This window comes from Salmo salar, chromosome 02, assembly GCF_965601325.2.
Source record: "Salmo salar chromosome 02, fSalSal1, whole genome shotgun sequence".
Lineage (NCBI taxonomy): Eukaryota > Metazoa > Chordata > Actinopteri > Salmoniformes > Salmonidae > Salmo > Salmo salar.
Window position 1 is genome coordinate 21,860,330 of NC_138292.1, and position 23,311 is coordinate 21,883,640.

General features: G+C 43.5%; 3 protein-coding genes across 7 annotated transcripts; 1 reads left to right on the plus strand and 2 right to left on the minus strand.

Annotated features, from left to right (window-relative positions):
* Positions 1-742: 742 nt before the first annotated feature.
* Positions 743-11,571, minus strand: LOC106576921 (splicing factor U2AF 65 kDa subunit). 4 transcript variants are annotated; one of them, XM_014154451.3, is made up of 13 exons: positions 10,982-11,571; positions 10,501-10,563; positions 10,189-10,330; positions 9,519-9,557; positions 8,891-9,000; positions 8,562-8,713; positions 8,009-8,125; positions 7,699-7,837; positions 5,709-5,788; positions 5,232-5,372; positions 3,064-3,150; positions 2,523-2,774; positions 743-2,414 (listed from the first exon to the last, which is right to left on the minus strand). In XM_014154451.3, the coding sequence occupies exons 1-13, from the start codon at positions 11,028-11,030 to the stop codon at positions 2,280-2,282; spliced, it is 1,506 nt and encodes a 501-aa protein (XP_014009926.1). In that variant the 5' UTR covers positions 11,031-11,571; the 3' UTR covers positions 743-2,279. The 4 variants fall into 4 exon arrangements, with proteins under 4 accessions (XP_014009926.1, XP_014009932.1, XP_014009931.1 ...); XM_014154457.3 differs by lacking the exon at positions 10,501-10,563; XM_014154456.3 differs by lacking the exon at positions 9,519-9,557.
* A 281-nt stretch (positions 11,572-11,852) lies between these two features.
* LOC106576897 (coiled-coil domain-containing protein 106) lies at positions 11,853-20,524 on the minus strand. Its single transcript, XM_014154439.3, has 9 exons — positions 20,278-20,524; positions 19,635-19,714; positions 19,413-19,511; positions 18,993-19,223; positions 18,150-18,206; positions 17,744-17,986; positions 14,371-14,541; positions 13,944-14,247; positions 11,853-13,102 (listed from the first exon to the last, which is right to left on the minus strand). The coding sequence occupies exons 2-9, from the start codon at positions 19,702-19,704 to the stop codon at positions 13,045-13,047; spliced, it is 1,233 nt and encodes a 410-aa protein (XP_014009914.1). The 5' UTR covers positions 19,705-19,714; positions 20,278-20,524; the 3' UTR covers positions 11,853-13,044.
* On the plus strand, positions 20,418-23,250 carry LOC106576906 (transmembrane protein 238). Of its 2 annotated transcripts, XM_082960744.1 has the most exons (3): positions 20,418-20,503; positions 21,329-21,384; positions 22,041-23,250. In XM_082960744.1, the coding sequence occupies exon 3, from the start codon at positions 22,051-22,053 to the stop codon at positions 22,375-22,377; it is 327 nt and encodes a 108-aa protein (XP_082816870.1). In that variant the 5' UTR covers positions 20,418-20,503; positions 21,329-21,384; positions 22,041-22,050; the 3' UTR covers positions 22,378-23,250. The 2 variants fall into 2 exon arrangements, with proteins under 2 accessions (XP_082816870.1, XP_082816869.1); XM_082960743.1 differs by lacking the exons at positions 20,418-20,503; positions 21,329-21,384 and adding an exon at positions 21,394-21,552.
* The last annotated feature ends 61 nt before the right edge of the window (positions 23,251-23,311 follow it).

The following is a 23,311-nucleotide window of genomic DNA, read 5'->3' on the forward strand; positions in this document are numbered from 1 at the left end:
GAAATCCTGTTTGAGCAACTTTTGAAAATGAGAAATTAAGTGGTGCCGTGTTCTAAGGCTACATCTCAGTGCTAGAGACATCACTACAGACCTTGGTTCAATTCCAGGCTGTATCACAATCAGCTGTGATTGGGAGTCCCATAGGGCGGTGCACAATTGGCCCAGTGTCGTTAGGGTTTAGCCGTCATTGTAAATAAGAATTTGTTCTTAACTGACTCGCCTAGTTAAATAAAAGATCCACACTTCTGTTATAAACTACATGTGGTTTTAACCATTTTTTATTCCATTAATTCACTTAAGAAATCACATTTCCCCCCCCAGAAAAGCTAAAATTAAATGACATGGTAACATTTAAAAAGCAAATTTTATAAGGGGAGAAAGTCACATTTTACTGGTACTGCCCAACTCTAGGTCTGAACACAAAGCATCATGGGAACTCCCTCCCAACCCCATAGTCTAACTAGTGGTCCTTGGAGTCATAATGACAAAGGTTGAGGGAGATGAGGAAGAAGTGAGACCATATATACAGTTGAGGGGACAACCTTTTGATGAGTATGAACATTTTGTTGACCATTCCAATAGAACCTGTCCAAAAGACTGCACTCCCTTTCAGTTAAAAAAATCATCTGTTTAATATCTCCATCTCACCCTTTGTGACAACAAACCCATTACTTAACAGAAAAGGTGTACAATCACACAATACTACCTGACTTTTATAGTTACTAAAAGCCTGATAACTTGGTCAAAGTAAATAGTGCATTTTATTTGTGGGCAGTAGAACAGGAAACATTGGTATTAGTCTTTATACCTTTATTTTGTCTGCTGAGGTGAGAAGTTACACAAACACTACCTGGGACAAAGAGATTTCTGTATGAGCGGTCCAATATTCTATAGGTAGGTTTGAAACAGGAAGCAAAACAAAAACAAAATAAACTAATTCCAGACAAAGCAATACAACTTGAATACTGACTACAATCTCAAATCATTGTTACCTGAAAAGACCAAAGCATGAAATGACTCCATGTATTGACAAACTTGCTAAGCAGACATGAATGAGTACTCCATATATTTTTTATCTTGAATGTGACATGAAAAATAGCAAGGCTTTTAATCAGAATCAGATCAAGCCCTACTCAACACCAATCCAATATTTTTCACTCACAACTCAAAAATAACAATTCAGAACTTCAAAAGCCTGCCTTTCCCCTCTCCCAGTCTCTCTTAAGGGTAAGGGTGTAGGGACAGAATTATTTTGCCTGCTAAAAATGGGGATGGATAAATTCACACTAGATGAAAGGTTTCAATCTAAAAAGAAACAACCTTCAAAGAGACACAGGCAGTAATAAAAATGTATGGTACTCAAACTCTGGCCCTGGTGACAATGCAAGGTGTGACAGTATACACAACAGCTGACATTCAGATAAATGAGTCCAATATGACATTGGAGTGGGTTATGTATAGTTACAGCCTCTCCCGCTCTCGCTACACACACAGGGTGAGGAAGAGGGGCTTAGTCTGATGTACATGGAAGAAAAACAAGGAAATCTAAAAGGTCCAAATCTGAGAAAGAAAAATCACAAAACGAGGCCATTCCTGTCAATAGCTTTCCATCCTATCAATAGCTTTCCATCCTATCCTGTCAATGCTATCCTGTCAATAGTTTCCATGCTATCCTGTCAATAGCTTTCGAGCTTTCCTTCCCCCTTTTCACAACAAGAATCTGATCATGTTATCTACATTGTTGGGTCAAATAAAAAATGTCACCACCTCCCTCTCCCCATACGAAATGATGAATACTCCTGTCCATCCATCTATCCACCACTCTTATAGTGGACTTCCCACTCTCCTCACCTTCCTAAAGTATTTAAAACAGGCTCCCTGCATTTAAATACAAACCATAAGGTGTGGCAAGACCCCCCCCCCCCCCCCCAGAATGACCCATCCCTTTCACAAAGTATAAAAATCATTTACCCCTGACCTGTTACTACACACAATTCACAAAAATCTTTGAACCCCCACCCCCCTCTTGGTTTTCATCAGAATACAAACCCTTCATCTCTCCCTTCTCTTTTGCCCAATACCAAATGGATCCCCAGCCCCTACCGCTGGGTACTTCTCTGAACTCTACCTGGCCTTCTGATGGACTAGGTGAAACATTATGTCGCTCACACCTTTTCAGGTCAAAACGCGTGCCTAGGTGGTGGGGGGTTAGGGGTCGATTTGAAATATGGCAATCCATATGGCATATGGCAATCACTATCCTCGTCTGTCGCCATCCTCTACCAGAAGTCTCGGCGGTGGTAGGCATCAGGGTCGCAGTATTTGGTCACCACCACCCGGTTAGCAAACTTCCTGCCCGTCAGACCCTGCATGGCCTTCTGGGAGTCAAACACTGACATGAACTCCACAAAGATCTATAGGAGAGAGAGGGGTAGAGAGGGGAAATGTAAGGAGGTTCAATGAGATCATTCAAAAAGGCAAAGCCATGAAGCTGAAGACAGACAGAAGCTTCTCTCTCTCACCTTGCCAGTGCCAGGGACCTCCAGCCCATCCACAGGTCTGGGGATCTCGATGCTCTTGACCTGGCCGTACTTGCTGCACTCGTCCCTCACATCCTCCACGATCTCCTCGTATTCCTCTTCATCCACCAGCTCCTCCACAGCCACCATGTTCATCAGACACAGCACCTCAGTGGGCAGGCCGGCCATCTGGGTCATTGAGCTGTTCATCAGGCCCGGCACCTGCAGCGTCACCGGGGTCTGGTTTATACTTGTCTGGAGGGGAGAGAGGAGGGTTGGAGAAGGAGTGTCGGATACAGAACATGCCGTGAGGGATTGGAAAAGTAGAACAGACACAGCACGGGCCGCCCCCAAGGGCACAGCATATGCTCCCCCTCGTCTCTTCTACTCTAAGATCCTCTATCCCCTCTGCACAAGATCCTCTATCCAAGTGTATCTTTCTCAGATGTCCTGATGGCTCCCTGGACCAAGAGCTTCACTCTACCTTCTACTTCTCTCTCTACAGTAGCACTCTATTCCCAGCCTGCCCAGATCTCAGTCTCACCAGAGTGGCGTTCTTGGATCCCACGCTGGCTCTCTGCACCAGGAGTTTTTTATCTCCCAGCTGCATGCCGTTGAGTCCTGCTATGGCCTGTGGGAACAGGGCATCTCCAAGTGGTTAATACAGCTGTCAATCATCAGCAGGGACAAACCCCCAGGGTCTAAGCACTTCTACACATTATACACTGCTCCAAAAAATAAAGGGAACACTTAAACACAATGTAACTCCAAGTCAATCACACTTCTGTGATATCAAACTGTCCACTTAGGAAGCAACACTGATTGACAATACATTTCACATGCTGTTGTGCAAATGGAATAGACAACAGGTGGAAATTATAGGCAATTAGCAAGACACCCCCAATAAAGGAGTGGTTCTACAGGTGGAGACCACAGACCACTTCTCAGTTCCTATGCTTCCTGGCTGATGTTTTGGTCACTTGAATGCTGGCGGTGCTTTCACTCTAGTGGTAGCATGAGACGGAGTCTACAACCCCACACAAGTGGCTCAGGTAGTGCAGCTCATCCAGGATGGCACATCAATGCGAGCTGTGGCAAGAAGGTTTGCTGTGTCTGTCAGCGTAGTGTCCAGAGCATGGAGGCGCTACCAGGAGACAGGCCAGTACATCAGGAGACGTGGAGGAGGCCGTAGGAGGGCAACAACCCAGCAGCAGGACCGCTACCGCCGCCTTTGTGTAAGGAGGAGCAGGAGGAGCACTGCCAGAGCCCTGCAAAATGACCTCCAGCAGGCCACAAATGTGCATGTGTCTGCTCAAACGGTCAGAAACAGACTCCATGAGGATGGTATGAGGGCCCGACGTCCACAGGTGGGGGTTGTGCTTACAGCCCAACACCGTGCAGGACGTTTGGCATTTGCCAGAGAACACCAAGATTGGCAAATTCGCCACTGGCGCCCTGTGCACTTCACAGATGAAAGCAGGTTCACACTGAGCACATGCGACAGACGTGACAGAGTCTGGAGACGCTGTGGAGAACGTTCTGCTGCCTGCAACATCCTCCAGCATGACCGGTTTGGCGGTGGGTCAGTCATGGTGTGGGGTGGCATTTCTTTGGGGGGCCGCACAGCCCTCCATGTGCTCGCCAGAGGTAGCCTGACTGCCATTAGGTACCGAGATGAGATCCTCAGACCCCTTGTGAGACCATATGCTGGTGCGGTTGGCCCTGGGTTCCTCCTAATGCAAGACAATGCTAGACCCCATGTGGCTGGAGTGTGTCAGCAGTTCCTGCAAGAGGAAGGCATTGATGCTATGGACTGGCCCGCCCGTTCCCCAGACCTGAATCCAATTGAGCACATCTGGGACATCATGTCTCGCTCCATCCACCAACGCCACGTTGCACCACAGACTGTCCAGGAGTTGGCGGATGCTTTAATCCAGGTCTGGGAGGAGATCCCTCAGGAGACCATCCGCCACCTCATCAGGAGCATGCCCAGGCGTTGTAGGGAGGTCATACAGGCACGTGGAGGCCACACACACACTACTGAGCCTCATTTTGACTTGTTTTAAGGACATTACATCAAAGTTGGATCAGCCCGAAGTGTGGTTTTCCACTTTAATTTTGAGTGTGACTCCAAATCCAGACCTCCATGGGTTGATAAATTGGATTTCCATTGATTATTTTTGTGTGATTTTGTTGTCAGCACATTCAACTATGTAAAGAAAAAAGTATTTAATAAGATTATTTCATTCATTCAGATATAGGATGTGTTATTTTAGTGTTCCCTTTATTTTTTTGACCAGTGTATATTGAAATTCCCCCTTTCAAGAACCCAATCAAAAGAAGAATTTAGTATTTTTCCCTTTCTACAGATGGTCATTTTCAAAGGTTTTACAACATTTGTACTGCAATTCAGTTCCAATATTTCAGGGTAATCTGTTATGATTGGAGTGTAACCACATGAAATAATTTTGTCAAGAGTTATGCATCTTGCTGTGGGGGCTAAAGTAATTATATCAAACACATAATACATTTTAATATCTCAAGAGCAATATAGTTCCCCTTTTATAACATTAATTTACATTTTTATTGATATGCAAGTAATTAAAAATGTGAAGCGATATTGCAAAAATGTGGAGATTTAAAAAAAACTGGAACAAATCCAAAACATGGTGTGTGTGTGAAGAAGTAAAAATGAAGGGGTTGGTTAGCTACCTGATTCTCCATGGTGATCTGGTCGTTCAGGTTGACATCTACATACTCACAGAACGCATAACCCTTAGACAAACCTGTGGCACTATCCTTGACCAAGTTAAAGGCCTTGAGAGGCCCAAACGATGTCAGGAGCTCCTTCACCTGGAGAACACAGAGAGAAGGGGTGAGATTACCATAGAGATCAGAGGGGAAAAGATGGGAGGGACAGGGGAGAACAGTCAGACGAGGAGACATTGTTGGACACTTAACATCTCAGACTATTGGAGGTCTTTCAAGCTGTCTGGCTTCCATCAGTGTTACTCCAGTACACTGCTAACCGCATCCAGCATTGACTAGGCATGTGAGGAAACAGGAGGTTTTCACTGGGCCAGACTGAGACGTCACGGGAGGTGAGCAGCCAGCCAGCCAGCACACCCCAGTATGCGGCTCCAGGTGACCTGGTTAGAAGGCTAAGCTGGTTAAGGTTAGCTCACTGACCTGGTCATCATTCAGGTAGTTGGGCAGGCCCCCGATGAACAGCTTGTGGGCCGAGTCAGGCACCACTGTGGACACCACGCCTACACAGACAGAAGGAGAGAGAAGTTATTCAAATCGGCATGGCCGATTAATTGGGGCCGATTTCAAGTTTTCATAACAATCGGTATTTTTGGACACCGATTCCATTACAATCCACGAGCAGACTGCGTGGCAGGCTGAGCACCTGTTACATGAGTGCAGCAAGGAGCCAAGGTAAGTTGCTAGCTAGCATTAAACTTATCTTATAAAAAACTATCTTCAAATAATCACTAGTTAACTACACATGGTTGATGATATTACTATGTTAACTAGCTTCTGCGTTACATATAATCAATGCGGTGCCTGTGAATTTATCATAGAATCACAGCCTACTTCGCCAAACGGGTGATTATTTAACAAAAGCGCATTTGCGAAAAAAGCACAATCGTTACACGAATGTACCTAACCATAAACATCAATGCCTTTCTTAAAATCAATACACAGAAGTATATATTTTTAAACCTACATATTTAGTTAAAAGAAATTCATGTCAGCAGGCAATATTAACTAGAGAAATTGTGTCACTTCTCTTGCGTTCAGTGCATGCAGAGTCAGGGTATATGCAACAGTTTGGGCCGCCTGGCTCGTTGGGAACTAATTTGCCAGAATCTTACATAATTATGACATAAAATTGAAGGTTGTGCAATATAACAGCAATATTTAGATTTAGGGTTGCCACCTGTTCGATAAAATACAGAACGGTTCCGTATTTCACTGAAAGAATAAACGTTTTGTTTTCGAAATGAGTTTCCGGATTTGACCATATTAATGACCAAAGGCTCATATTTCTGAGTTTATTATATTATAATTAAGTCTATGATTTGATATTTGATACAGCATTCTGACTGGGTGGTGGTAGGCAGCAGCAGGCTCGTAAGCAGTCATTCAAACTTTACTGCGTTTGCCAGCAGCTCTTAGCAATGATTGAAGCACAGCGCTGTTTATGACTTCAAGCCTATCAACTCCTGAGATTAGGCTGGCAATACTAAAGTACCTATTAGAACATCCAATAGTCAAAGGTAAATGGTATAGAGAGAAATAGTCAACGCGTCATAATTCCTATAATAAGTACAACCTAAAACTTCTTAACTGGAAATATTGAAGAACACCAGCTTTCATATGTTCTGAGCAAGGAACTTAATCGTTATCTTTTTTACATGGCACATATTGCACTTTTACTTTCTTCTCCAACACTGTTTTTGCATTATTTATACCAAATTGAGCATGTTTCATTATTTATTTGAGACTAAATAGATTATATTTATGTATTATATTAAGTTAAAATAAAAAGTGTTAATTCAGTAGTGTTGTAATTGTCATTACACATATACATATATACATACACATATATACACACACACACACACACACACACATACATACATATACACATACACACACACATACATATATACACATACATATATATGTGTATATACATATGTATGTGTATATATATGTATGTGTATATACATATATATATATATATATATATGTATGTGTATATATATGTATGTGTATATACATATACATATGTGTATATATATGTATGTGTATATACATATATATACACACATATGTATACACATACATACATACATATATATATACACATACATATATATACACACATACATACACATACATATATACATACACATACATATATACACATATATATACATATATATATACATATATATATACACATATACACACACAAAAATCGGCATCGACTTTTTTTGGGGTCCTCCAATAATCGGTATCGGCGTTGAAAAATCATGATCGGTCGACCTCTAATAGAGACGGGTAAATAGTTCAAGTAGGCCAGACTAAGAAGGGTTTAAAGATGGACTAAATAGAGAGTGAAGCAGCCAGAGACGTTCAGACAGAGACAGACAAGCGGACAGACCAGGCACGTAGACGCTGGGGTTCTCGCTCATGCCGGGCAGAGGCTGGTAGTCATGGGGACGGCGGATCTTCAGACTCTGTCCCTGGAAGATGATGCCGTCGAACGCCATGGCCTGGGTTGTCTCATCCACTGAGCGGAACTATGGGACAACAAACACAGACCAGGTTTTAGAAAGGTAGAGGGTTAACTTTCACCTGTCAGACCATTTCATAAAACTCAGATAAAAGGAAAAGAGGTCCTTTAAAACTATTGAGGAAGGTCACATTTCTTCTCCAGTATTGAGTATTGTCAAGTGGGTGTTGAGACCCACCTCGAGGAAGGCAAAGTTCTTGTCCTGGTTGATCTGAACAGCGAGGACGGGGTTTCCTGGAGCCTGAGTGAGACCGCCCAGACGCATCTGAGCATTGAAGAAATCCATCATGGACTCCTACACAGGGAGAGGGAGAGACATTGAGGCAATACTCTGGAAAAGACTCACTCCAACAACAACAGTATTTATTATGCACTCTCTGATCCCCCTGAGCTTGAAATACTAGTTGACAGAATCAGGTGGCCCGGCCCCTATCCTTAACCTGTCAAGGCTCTACGCTGAACTTGTTTTATGGGGAGCACGTCAAATGTAGGCGCAAACAAAGAAATTTAGGAGCACAAGGAAAAATATTTGAGGAAATAAAAGCTAGAATCCTTACATTTTTCTAGGCACACTGGTCCTCCTAAATAAAAATTCCAGGTCACGCAGCTACATATTCAGGCACATACACGAGTTAAATGGCAGCACTGTAGAACCCTGTTAACCTGTATCAACTTTTACCTACTACATCTCTCTGATCTCTGTCCCTACATCCATCCAGGAGCTAACTGACCTCTGTGATGCCGAAGGGGATGTTCCCCACATAAAGCCGACGGGCCTGTCTGGTCATCTGGCTTCCCACCACAGGGACAGGAGTGGGGGTCACAGCCAGGCCATCTGGGGTCATGGTGGGCAGCAGGGCCGTGGCTGGGATCTGACCCGCAGCTTGAGGAGAAGTCACATGTTTTTAAACACAACATTCATACAGCTTCCAGAACAAGACCGTATTAGAAAGAACTGTTAAATATGAGGCCAAACGAGGGTCAAAGAGTTGAATAGAGTATATGGAAATAGAGAGAACAAGGGAGGAAGAGGATGATGAAGTGAGGCCTCCTCTCTTACCCTGCATGGCTTTGTACTGCATCACACTGATGTGTTCAAAGCCAGGAGGAGGGACGTCCCAGTACTTCTTCACTTTGTTCTTCTTCTTCGTTTCACGGTGCGGGGAACGACTGATGGAGAGAAAATAGGACAGGAGAGGTGAGGACAGAAAGTCCAACAGAGGAGCGCAGGAGGAAACAGATGAAGTAAAAAGACAAATAGAAGTCATTACTTGTGATGTCCTGTGAGTCAAGCCCTAAAGTCCTTCAGGCCTTTAGAGAAACAGACCTTAGAGAAACCTACAGCTTCTCTTCAACCCATCTATGACAAACACCATGTTATAAATTATTATACCTTTTACAAATACAAGTGATTTCAAATGACATACTACTCTTAAATGACATTTCTAGTGGATGATGTCACAGAGCCCTACAAATCTAACCCATTATTACAGAGTTGACCCTACAGTTTCATTTTTCTCTCTCCATAGAAACCGAAACCTTCCCACACAATGGTATACACAGGATATAATACGCTGTCATAAACATGAGTGGATAGTACACAATCAGAGGAAAGATCACTTGCTAGAGTGACTGGAGTGATATTGTAATAATGCAGAAACAAGCTCTGTGTTAGTTTGCTGTATTACCTTACAGCAATCTCTTGGGGTTGTTGTTGGGATGGTGAGCTGAAATGACATTGGAAGGAGTTCACATTTCATTTCACTCCAACCCTGGTCACAGGTAGTTCCAATGCAGGAAGTGGAACTAGAGGGCAATTGGAAATTAGCCCCAAGCCACTGTTTGTATGAACTTCACATAGATCCTAAAGGATTGGATAGGCATAAGCAATATGGTCTTCTGCTGGAGCGCTCACCACATCCAGTCCTTTCAGATCTACTAGTAGGGCCTAGGGATAGGGACCGATTTGGAATCTTCTACAGAAAACTGAGGTCTAGTAAGGCTCTTTCCACTAAAACAAATGCATCCTAAAACAACTTAAGGGACCAGGTGTAGAATGTTCAACGTGTGTGTGAACACTGTTAGATGTGAGTCTTCCTCCACAAACTTGCATCTCACTGTCAGGACAATAGGTGGGCTACCTCAGACAGAGGAATAATGTTGTGCATCAATATGACTGTGAGAACTTTCTATTTCAGGTAAAGTCAGTGTTGCCTGGGTTGCTTATTTTCCAAGTGTCCTGATACTGTTCACTCATCAGGTGTGCAGATAGCCCTACTCTAACCAGTACGTAGTACCTGCACTTAACTAGGTCTCTTACACACCTGAGAGCGTGCAGTAAAACAATGCTATAGTTACCTGCGTCTCGGTCTGCGCTCCTTGCTGTCTCCACGGCGATCCCTGCTGCGTCTGTCCTTGTCTCTGCTCCTCCTCTTCCTCTCTCTGCTGCGGCTGCGAGAGGGGGAGCGACGGTGGTGGCGGTTCTCCTTGTCCTTCTCCGCTGGAGGAAGGGAAAGAAAAGGGAAGGAACGGTGAAACAATAGGAAGAGGGAGGAAAGAAAACAGAGGGGAGGAGAGAAAACGGTTGAGTTAAAATAATATAGTTATGGCATTAAGCAGACGCTTTTATCCAAAGCGACTTACAGTCATGCTTGCATACATTTTACGTACGGGTGTTCCCGGGAATCGAGCGCACTATCCTGGCGTTGCAAGCGCCATGCTCTACCAACTGAGCTACAGAGGACCATAGAGATGGGGAGGAGAGAAGATGGTACAGGGGGCAAGAGGATGGACACCGTTACGTGTTTACTTTCATAGGATATAGCTACTATATGGCCAAGAGATGTTAACTTTTCATGGTTTAATATTTTAACTGGAAACTTCAACATATACAGAGCTGGGAAACGTCAGCTGGTTCAAAACAGGGCCGGTTAGTGACATAAAAAAAACGTTACTTTTAAACAATGGGTTAGCTAGTTATAGCCACACGAATGTGCCTGGGACGACAGCTGCGACAGTGTGGACTCTAGCAGACAACGTTACTACCAGCTAGTTATCCAGCTCGCGCTCTTGTGTTGTGATAATAAGCGATTGTTAATTAGCTAGTTTAGAACCTGGTTATAAAACATAAGTGATTAACTAGCTAGCTTACCTTGTTTGTTTTCAGACAGCTGTCTCTCGAATTCGTCGAAATCCGACATCGCCGTTTCTTATTTGCTAGCCCTAGCTAGCTAGTTAGTTGTGACTGTAAAATGGACGGGAATGCGGCGCGGTCGCTAGCTTGCGAAAAAAGTGCACAACACACTTAGTAAATGCTAACTAGCTACACAACACCAATACAACGGGTTAGAAATATCAAAATCACATGAACAACTCCAAGTGATTTATAAATATATGGTTCTAGTTTACACTAAGAACAGACAATAACATTGGCGAAGAAAACGCGTTATATTGTGCTAGCTAGTTAGATAGCTAAAGCAAAGTCCAGGCTGGGGCCTGTTCTTGAAGGAGTCGTGGTAGCGAGCTAATGCTAATTAGTTAGCAAATCGAGTGAATACGGATATGCTGGTACAATTGCACATCCAATGTTATGCCGTCTGTCCTGTTGATGTTGTAACGGTGTTTGAAATCGTCCCAATATATATGTTTTGCAATGAAATGTATACAAGGAGAAAATACGGGATATGTTCGGTATGCCCGCTTTTTGCGTTTCGTCTCCCAGGAACCCCGTGACACCGGAAGTTGATATACACCTTTTACTTTTAGCGCCCCCTTTGGGCCTGTTATTCAACCTGCAAAACATGTAAATACAGTATATTCTCTTTGCCCTAGCACCAAACAAATTATTACATTGGACATTATATTATGCATTGGATACGTGAAAGCTCGATTTCCCTTTATTGATTTCAGAAACAACCTCTCAAATATGTGATTACAACAGAAAGGAGTTTGACCCAGGGCCGATGCGTACGTTTTTCCTCTAGCATCTCCCTTTCTACACACAGAGAGAAACATAAGTCACATTTTTTAAGAAATCAAATGCTTTAATGGCATTTCTATTTTTACAGTCCATACAATTTGTATAATCAACCAAACATTATCAGTTTTTGAATTACAGGCTACTCCTCATTATTCTTGAAGAGAAATACAATATTAAACATTTTTGAAATGCTGCACACAGATACCGGTATCTTAAATGATACAGATTGTACTGTACCTTTCAGTAAATTATTGGTTCCTTATTAAAGTGAAAATGACATCTCTGACCCGTATAAAAGGTGTTGGAACATAACATGATTTCAGCAGTTGTACACACTGATACCTGTCCCTGGGAGAGTTTGTGTTGTGAATAAGTAAGACATGAAGTTTAAAGTGAGAGGTACCCTTTCACACACTCAGACAACCTGGGGTCTCAGCAATTCCTTGTACCAGTTTCAGTATAATAAACACACACTATACCACTATATTACACCATCGCCAATACTACTGCTATTGTTTTTTTAACATCATTATTAGGTTCAACAACAGCTCTGTCTAAACAACTGACCAACATGAGTTAATTTCACATGCAATTGTAATGGGGACCTGGTGATTGATATTGATTTACATAGACATGTTCAAATAAAAATCAACATTTTGTATTTTGTCCCTTTTGTGGAAATCACTGAGCTTATTGGAACACAAAGAAAGAGAAACCTAATAGTATGCAATCTAATTGTAATAAATTATTCCCAAGCAAACAAAGTATTGCAGTAGAGGACTGAAAAAAGAAAGCACAAAGCTCAACTGATGGTGAAATAGCACAGTAAATCATACTACTATTATAGCAAAAAACAAATCTTCGTAGCACAGTACAAAGGGTACGTGATGTTACACTACACCACACTTCAGTCAAATTACACATCTCACAACTGTATGCTACAGCGGCACTTTACAGTGACAGAATATATTCTGGTGCAACAAAAAAAGTGATGTATTTGTGGTACAACAGCTTAGCCTCACAGTAGCACTGTTCCCAAAACTGGCCCCATCCTCCTTCCAAAGCAAAGAGTATCTGCTTATTCTGTTGTTCTGGTGCAGACACAACACCAGTGGTCAGTCAGCTAGCTAACTTCCTTTGTTTCAGAACCTGGAAGCTTTCTGACAGAACACTGGAATGATTCTACTAAAGGGTGGAATCTGAGCAATAGAGTGTGCAACTACTCTTTGCTTTGTTCAGTTTGTGGTCGCGTGAGTTTCCTTCTCTTTAAGAGAATCCTCTCCTCCTTTCAACCTGGAGAAATGAGAGACAGATCCAAAATCACTAGGTGTGGGCTTTTTTAATATCTAAATAAGGTCATCATTTAAGTGCACAAATAATACATTTGTTTTTGAAGTGCTAGGAAAAAGACGAGGGAATGTTATCCAAACAACAAACATTTATCTGTAAATAAAGATGTATAGTATTGGCATTTCTTTTGTGAGTGTGCAGAATATGACACCACTTTTAAATGAAGACACTAAAAGGTGAAATTCTGACAGCGCAAAATAGATGATCGTCAAAAAAGACCGTATTACCTCAAATAGTCAGCATGGCACTTATTTCAAGTATGATGAAAATAAAGACCCAGTTTGGAACGCTACAAATCTACGATTTGGTCACTGTACCTTCATGCTGCTACTGTAAGTATTTGGGAGTAGCACGGCCTCTTCAGACAATAGCACCACTTTTTGGCATTAGCAAAATGGGGCCCTATGTGTCAAAATTGCACTGAAATAAAGTACTACAAAGTTCAATAGTACTCTGGTCAGAAATAAGGAATGCTATAGTTCATTACCTCGGCTTCAAAAGGATTCTGAACAAATAGTTAAGAATAGAAAACAGATTCTGTGTATGGGATGGGCAACAACCTCCCCTACATATCCAGCGCTCCCATACACAAATCTTAACTTTCCATAAATGTCTGAATCTTAGGGAGATGGTTGAGTGATGACCTTCCCCAAAAGTCCCACCCTGCTCTTCTTCATGACTAAATGAAGCCCTCCTCCCCCCAGAGCACCCCCCCATCCCCTTGGCCCCTAGATTCCCCTCATCCCCTTGGCCCCAGCGTCCCTCCCCCCTTCAGTGTCTGAACCTGTAGGAGATGGGTAGTAGCAGGTTGTTCTTCTTCAGGGCCTGCACCCTGCTGAGTGTCTCCTCATCCAGGGCGACGTAGCAGCGCCGTGCGTAATCCAGCAGCTTCTCCTTGGACGGGTCAAACTCGCCCACCTCCGCCACCTTCTCCGGGGCCACCAGCAGCATCTCAGCGATGGGCGTGGTGGAGGCCACCGTGTTGCGGTCTACGCCGTGGATTTGGAAGGCCTTAGACATGTTCTTCAGCCGCTGGTAGGTCAGCAGGATCTTCTTGTAGCGAAACAGAACCCCTGCAGCGTCTTTGACTAGAGGGGGAGGAGATGGAGGGAGGTGGGGATTGATTAGGCCTACATCAAGGAAGGAAGGAAAGAAGCATTTCCAAAGCATTGGAACATGGCATGAGTAACATGGCTGCCATTGTCCCTCACCTCTCTGCCTCTCCCTGGTGAATCGGAAGACCCGCCTCCTCTTCATCCCTGGGTGCCCACCGCTGCTCATGCCCTCTGACATCCCGTCTTCTCCTGAAATCATTTCCTCCTCGTTCATGTAGCCTTCCTGCTCCAGGAACTCCTCGGACTCCCCCAGGAGGGAAAGGGAATCTAAACAGACAAACAAGACCTGATAAAAAACTACTTTAAACTAGAGGTGCTAGACTGATGTGCTAGACTACAGGTGATAGACTAGAGGTGATAGACTAGAGATGCTAGACTAGAGGTGCTAGACTAGAGGTGATAGACTAGAGGTGATAGACTAGAGATGATAGACTAGAGGTGATAGACTAGAGGTGATAGACTAGAGATGCTAGACTAGAGGTGCTAGACTACAGGTGATAGACTAGAGGTGATAGACTAGAGATGCTAGACTAGAGGTGCTAGACTAGAGGTGATAGACTAGAGGTGATAGACTAGAGATGATAGACTAGAGGTGATAGACTAGAGGTGATAGACTAGAGATGCTAGACTAGAGATGCTAGACTAGAGGTGCTAGACTACAGGTGATAGACTAGAGGTGATAGACTAGAGATGCTAGACTAGAGGTGCTAGACTAGAGGTGATAGACTAGAGGTGATAGACTAGAGATGATAGACTAGAGGTGATAGACTAGAGGTGATAGACTAGAGATGCTAGACTAGAGATGCTAGACTAGAGGTGCTAGACTAGAGGTGCTAGACTAGAGGTGCTAGACTAGAGGTGCTAGACTGATGTGCTAGACTGATGTGCTAGACTAGAGGTGATAGACTAGAGGTGCTAGACTAGAGGTGATAGAGGTGATAGACTAGAGCTGATAGGGGTGATAGACTAGAGGTGATAGAGGTGCTAGACTAGAGCTGATAGAGATGCTAGACTAGAGGTGATAGACTAGAGGTGCTAGACTTGAGGTGCTAGACTAGAGCTGATAGAGGTGCTAGACTAGAGCTGATAGAGGTGCTAGACTAGAGCTGATAGGGGTGATAGACTAAAGGTGCTAGACTAGAGGTGATAGACTAGAGGTGATAGAGGTGATAGACTAGAGGTGATAGACTAGAGGTGATAGACTAGAGGTGATAGAGGTGCTAGACTAGAGCTGATAGGGGTGATAGACTAGAGGTGCTAGACTAGAGGTGCTAGACTAGAGTTGATAGAGGTGCTAGACTAGAGCTGATAGACTAGAGGTGATAGACTAGAGCTGATAGACTAGAGGTGATAGAGGTGATAGACTAGAGGTGATAGACTAGAGGTGATAGACTAGAGCTGATAGAGGTGATAGACTAGAGGTGATAGACTAGAGGTGATAGACTAGAGGTGATAGACTAGAGCTGATAGAGGTGATAGACTAGAGGTGATAGACTAGAGGTGATAGACTAGAGGTGATAGACTAGAGGTGATAGAGGTGCTAGACTAGAGATGCTAGACTAGAGGTAATAGAGGTGATAGACTAGAGGTGATAGACTAGAGATGCTAGACTAGAGATGCTAGAGGTGCTAGACTAGAGGTGCTAGACTAGAGATGATAGAGGTGCTAGACTAGAGGTGATAGACGTGCTAGACTAGAGTTGATAGAGGTGCTAGACTAGAGATGATAGAGGTGCTAGACTAGAGGTGCTAGACTAGAGGTGCTAGACTAGAGTTGATAGAGGTGCTAGACTAGAGCTGATAGACTAGAGGTGATAGACTAGAGCTGATAGACTAGAGGTGATAGAGGTGATAGACTAGAGGTGATAGACTAGAGGTGATAGACTAGAGCTGATAGAGGTGATAGACTAGAGGTGATAGACTAGAGGTGATAGACTAGAGGTGATAGACTAGAGCTGATAGAGGTGATAGACTAGAGGTGATAGACTAGAGGTGATAGACTAGAGGTGATAGACTAGAGGTGATAGAGGTGCTAGACTAGAGATGCTAGACTAGAGGTAATAGAGGTGATAGACTAGAGGTGATAGACTAGAGATGCTAGACTAGAGATGCTAGAGGTGCTAGACTAGAGGTGCTAGACTAGAGATGATAGAGGTGCTAGACTAGAGGTGATAGACGTGCTAGACTAGAGTTGATAGAGGTGCTAGACTAGAGATGATAGAGGTGCTAGACTAGAGGTGCTAGACTAGAGGTGCTAGACTAGAGTTGATAGAGGTGCTAGACTAGAGGTGATAGAGGTGCAAGACTAGAGGTGCTAGACAAGAGGTGCTAGACTAGAGGTGCTAGACTAGAGCTGATAGAGGTGATAGACTAGAGGTGATAGACTAGAGGTGCTAGACTTGAGGTGATAGACTAGAGGTGCTAGACTAGAGGTGATAGACTAGAGGTGCTAGACTAGAGGTGATAGACTAGAGATGCTAGACTAGAGGTGATAGACTAGAGGTGCTAGACTAGAGGTGATAGAGGTGATAGACTAGAGGTGATAGAGGTGCTAGACTAGAGGTGATAGAGGTGCTAGACTAGAGGTGCTAGACTAGAGGTGATAGAGGTGCTAGACTAGAGGTGCTAGACTAGAGGTGATAGACTAGAGGTGCTAGACTAGAGGTGATAGACTAGAGATGCTAGACTAGAGGTGATAGACTAGAGGTGCTAGACTAGAGGTGATAGAGGTGATAGACTAGAGGTGATAGAGGTGCTAGACTAGAGGTGATAGAGGTGCTAGACTAGAGGTGCTAGACTAGAGGTGATAGACTAGAGGTGATAGAGGTGCTAGACAAGAGGTGCTAGACTAGAGGTGATAGAGGTGCTAGACTAGAGGTGATAGAGGTGATAGACTAGAGGTGATAGAGGTGATAGACTAGAGCTGATAGGGGTGCTAGACTAGAGGTGCTAGACTAGAGGTGATAGAGGTGCTAGACTAGAGGTGATAGAGGTGCTAGACTAGAGGTGCTAGACAAGAGGTGATAGACTATTAGTGGTGGAAAAAGTACCCAATTGTCATACTTGTGTAAAAGTAAAGATACCTTATTAGAAAATGACTCAAGTAAAAGTCACCCAGTAAAATACTACTTCAGTAAAAGTCTAAAAGTATTTGGTTTAAATATACTTAAGTATCAAAAGTAAATGGAATTGCTCAAATATACATAAGCAAGGACATCCCTGCCGGCCAAACCCTCCCCTAACCCGGACAACGCTGGGCCAATTGTGCGCCGAACCATGGGTCTCTCGGTCGCGGCCGGCTGCGCCAGAGCCTGGACTCGAACCCAGAATCTCTAGTGGCACAGCTAGCACTGCGATGCAGGGCCTTAGACCACTGCACTACTCGGGAGGCCTCTCCCATTCCTGCCAGAATCCTTTGGCACCTGCAAGAGTCCTGTTCATATGTCAACCTCTAGTCTGGATCCCATTACCTGGCCCTACACTCCCGTGTGCATTCATGTCACTCATGGTGGCTCTGTTAGCGCTGCTACTGCCACTGCTGTGCCCCTGCAAGAGGGTCTGGGAGGCCCCGGGGCTGAACATGGAGCTCATCGCGGCCATCTGATTGGCTATCGTGCTGGAAGTGTGGTTTTTGGGTGGGGCCATGGCAGTGGGGGATGGTCTTCGCTGGAATATCTGACGAGATGTGAAACGCTGTGGCTCAGACTTCTGCTCTGAAAGGGTTAACGAACGGAAAAGGAGAAGATCAATGAGGGTGATCAGTGAACTGAGGCCAGTAGTGGTGAGAGGTGACGAGAATGTATAGAATATGCTCTGGATCTAGATACATGTATCTTGAACAACAATGCACTACTGAGGTCATAAAGCAGTCCTTACCAGCTGGCCGTTCCCCCTCTCTCCTCGGCTTCCATTCAAAACGTCTAGAGTCATAGCCTGCAGGAGGAAAAACAACGGTTCCTGAGAATAAATCTATGCCTGTAAAAAGTATGTTGTCTTACATGCTGACAAACCGGCTCCACGCGTGCGTCTACGTGCTGATTTTGTCTATCCCCACCAGACGCGTTCATGACATGCAGGTTAAAATACCAAAACCAACTGTGGACCAACTATATTAATTTGGGGACAGGTCGAAACACACATGAAACTTTCATGGACATTTAGCTAGCTTGCTGTTGCTATCTAATTTGTCCTAGAAAATAAACATTGGGTTGTTATTTTACCTGAAATGCATATGGTCCTTTTTTTGCTGGTACTTTTTATAATTTTTTACCCATGTTGAGTCAAACAAAATCGTGTGTTCTCTACTCCGATAATTAATCCACAGACAAAAAGGGGATGTTTGTTCATTCTTCTTCTTTTGTGGAGTTTTATATGGCGGTTGGCAACCATATTTAAGGTACATTACCACCACCAAATGGTGGTGTGGACCTCCATCTTTCAATCACCCACGTGGGTATATGCTCCTAAAAACCAATGATGAGATGGGAGAGGCGGGTCTTGCAGCAAATCAAGCGCCTGGCTAAGCAGACGCTGGTTGAGGTGCACAAGCAGTTGGGATGAAATTATTGAATAACGTGTGTACATTTACTTAGCAACGCTCGTGCACGCAACCTGGCTGGTGTGGTTAGCATGGAAGAACTTCTCTAATCACAAAACATCTTTCTCCATCATGGTTGTGTCCATCCTCCTTCCCAAAACCTCTCCATGCCCCTCGCTCACCATTGCTGTACTGGCTCTCGCTGGGGCCCTGGTTCTGATGGCCTTGGGTCTTGGTAGAGAAGATGAAGCGGTCCAGCTGGCAACGCAGGAAGTCCCTCTCCTCCTCCAGGTCCTCGATGCGTTTGTGCAGCCACGAGTTCTTCTCCAGGGAGATCTGCAGCTGCGTCCGCAGGTTGGTGATCAGCAGGTACGAGCTGCCTGGTGGGGGGGCGCCCGAGGGAAGGGGCGACTCTGAGAAACACACACAGGAAGTTAAGGGTCAGGTAATGAATATCAGGATTAATCTTAATCCCTAACCGATTCACACCGAAGAAACCAGGTGAGTGGACTCACTGGACTGTCCTTCCAGATGGTCATTCAACTACATTAATCTATGGTATGGGTTCTGATCTAGTAGAAAATAAAAGCTTTGATATGAACCGTCAAAACTCTGTTCATTCTGGTTGAAGAAGCCTTGCTGCTCAAAGTTGTTCTCCTCAAAGGGAATGGAGATTTCATAGGCATCCTCGTTCTTCGGAGCTACAGAGGGAGAAATATACAGTAGGCATTATTATGGATAAATAACTGTTATCACTTTGTCATGAAGAGGTAAATACACAGCTATATCAATGATCCAGATTTTAGAAGGTTTAACAATCTTACTCTGCATGGGGTGGGAGCCTGTGTGGCTCTTGGAGGTAGGCAAAGCGTCATTAATATTTCCCTCCTGCATCTCGTGCACCCTTCATTGTACAGAAACAATACAGGTTTATTAATTTATTACATTTGGCACACAACATCCAATGATGGAAAACAACTCCCATTGACGATGTTTCATTGCAAATGTAAAAGTATGCAGTCAGTTTAGTAATAACTTCGAAGTGTTGCCTTCAGCTTGCTAACTAAGCATTCGTGGATGCAATTATGCCACTAGAAATGTAATTACTAGTAGTTAATGTATGGCAGTTCTCAGCTGAGATGCAGAATAAGTTACCTACTTATTTCGCACAGATCGCTTTATTCCCCTCTGTCTAACGTTAAACTTGCTAGCGTACTATCAAGTTATATTAGCACATTATACACGATGTTCGTCGCTGACATATGCTAGTTTGCAAAATGTAGCGTTATAATAAAAAATGGACACGTTAGCTAGTTACACATCACATTGCCATAAGGACTCTGCTAATCTTACACAGGCTAGCTAGATAATCAGCAGCTAGCTATTTTACTAGTAGCAAGCTAGCAGCTTCTTTTACGCACAAACTATTTTCTGGTGGAGTTCTCTACAAATCAATGATATACGAACCGTTATTCAGTCGTTATAACACCGTATTTCATATGTAAATCCCGTTCATTCTGTCCACTTTCGTACCTAGCTAGAACAATAACAATTTAGCGTTTATTTTACAAGTCTTGTTTACGTCCTTTGCCGTCATTTCCGGTTACCTAAGGGAGAGTGTATAATTTACCGAAATGTAGTTTGTAAGGAAAAGGCGCTGCTGTAGTCAGGATCCCGTTCCAGCTGTCGCACTGTAAGTACATATCTTTATCAATGGAAAGCGCTTGTGTATTGTATTAATTGTTAATTATTAAATAAGAACACAAATTATATACTGAACAAAAATAGAACATGTAAAGTTTTGCTCCCATGTTTCATGAGCTGAAATAAAACATCCCAGAAATGTTCCATAAGCACAAAAATCGTATTTCTCAAAAATGTTGTGGACAAATTTGTTTACATCCCTGTTAGTGAGCATGTCTCCTTTGCCAATATAATCCATATACTTGACAGGTGTGGCATATCAGGAAACTGAGTAAACAGCATGATCATTACACAGGTGCAGGCCACTCTAAATGTGCAGTTTTGTCACGTAACACAATGCAACAGATGTTTCAAGTTTTGAGCAAGCGTGCCAGAGAATTTAATTGTCATCTCTACCATAATCCGACTCCAACTTCGTATTTAGAGAATTTGGCAGTACGTCCAACTTTCTTCACAACCGCAAACCACATGTAACCACGCCAGCCCAGGAACTCCACATCTGGGTTCTTCACCTGCAGGATCATCTGAGACCAGCCACCCGGACAGCTGATGTGGGGGAAACGATTTCTGATCGGCTGGGCCTGGCTCCCCAGTGGGTGGCTGGTCTCAGATGATTAGAGCCCAATTCAATTATTTCAATTGACTGATTTCCTTATATGAACTGTAACTCAGTAAAATCGTTGACATTTGTGAATGTTGTATTTGTTTTTTTGTTTAGTATATACATTATATTTCAAATTCCAAAATAAATGTCAGTGGGAAAAGAATTGAAAAGTAAAATATTGTTTGACAGGTTTTTCTTGCTTTCGTTTAGTGCTGCTCTGACCAAGGATACAGGACCAATGATATTCTTCAGTGCAGAAATTTCAGGTGAGGGGGGAGTGGAGAGGTGTCAGGTAACATTATTCACTCATGAGTCACTGTTTTTACCTGCCAGTGAAGAACCGGAAGAATACAGTTTGAGTGGATTCTACTTAAATTTTTAAGAGATAAACATTGAAAAGATACTAATCAAAACGCATTTGCACCTGTGATGAGGTGAGTATTAATCTGTTATGTTTTTCTGTGTTTAAATCCGTTTTTTAACCGGCATTGAAACACAAAAGTGTCTCGGTTGTGCTGGGAGAATCATAGCGCTCAGGTGTGGCACCTGTTTTTCCTATGAATAAAGATACATTGAAGAGTATTGTAGGAACCTACAATGTTACATGAAAAGGTAAAAAAAAAAAGGTGTAGGCCTAAATACACAGACACAGTAAATATTTAAATAACATACTGTAGTTATTTGACCATGGTTACATTATTTCATACATGCCTGTACTTTAATAGCTACAGAACATACACGCCATGGTGTCATGTTTATGTTCATACAATATCCTCCCAGTCGACCAGTAGGCCTAGAGGGAACCCCCTATCATTGCCAGAGGTGACTCTATTGTGATTTTACTCTGAGCAATGTCAATGCACAAGATTTATGTCTGTCAATGTGCCACACACCTCACCTCCCCCACCTCTCTGTCCCCCAGGTGAGTGACCATGGCGCACCACTATGATGGTCTGTCCCACTGTAAGCTGGCCCTGGCATTTGCCATATTAATGGACCTGCTAGGCGTGTCTGCTCTGCTGGTGGGGGTTTTCGCCCCATTAGAGATTAAGGGACAGGACTTTGGGGACCTGCTGGTGTACTCTGGGGTTCTACTAATGCTCATGTCCCTGGGAGGATGGGTCATGTGGTACAGCGGGAACCTTGAGGGCCTGACCTCCAGGAAGGAGCTAGGGGGAACCATGGGTGCCATGGACCGGCTAGCCCGCTCCCTCAGCCGCAGGATACGACTCCCCAGGAGCCACAGCAGCCCCTCATGATGCTTCATGGTCAGGCGTAGGAGAAGGGTTTGGTTGTAAGGGAGGGTCCTCACTGTCTCCATTAGACTATTGGCAGTCAAACTGCCTGGGGGTCTGGGAGTGGTATTGTTGGCATTGGGGGAGTGCTATTAAATGAACCAGGCTAGGGCCCGTGATGTGAATGGGGAAAAGCGGGGTTGGGAGGAGCGCCCTTCTCAAATCAAACAGTAATATGCGCCGCTCGGTCATGTTGTCATCAAGGCAGCATATGTTCACATTTTCAAACTAGTTTTCATTAGGTAAAGCCTTTTTATCAAAAGCAATCATTTGTGTATGTAAAAACCCAGAATCCTACTCATTACTCCACGTGATTAACCTGTCACTTTTTTTTGGAGCTGACTTCGCCGTCGGCCAAAACGGGGCACTGGGCTCACGACCGGGAGGGAGCCCGATTCCAAAACAAATGTAATCAACCCTAACCCGCTTCACCTGGAGCAGGAATAAGATTCAGTTTAAGATACATTTTTTTATAGAACTCCCTCATTCTTTAACCCAAGTTCCACCGCCTCCACGGTGGAAGAGACTTACATACTGCTAGTTCACTAGTGTCAATTGCAAGATGGAAAAACGGTTGGTCATTGCTTTTTATTGTGACTTGACCTTTGCTGAAACACCTCTGGTAGATAACAGAATTGTACAGACTGTCTGAATAGGATTTTAAACGATCAAGCATGGAGGATATTCAGAGTTCACTTGGTTGGTTTGTTTAGGCTTGAATCTGTACATAATTGGTCTTTATAGTCATAATAATCCATGTGTTGTGGTTTTCTTTGAATCGTAGTAGGGTTTTTGTATTAAATTATAAAATTGTATTAAAACTATAAAATAACCTACCATAGGGCATTTGTGAAAATTTGGGGTGTAAAGTATTACATTATATTGATTTGAAAACAGA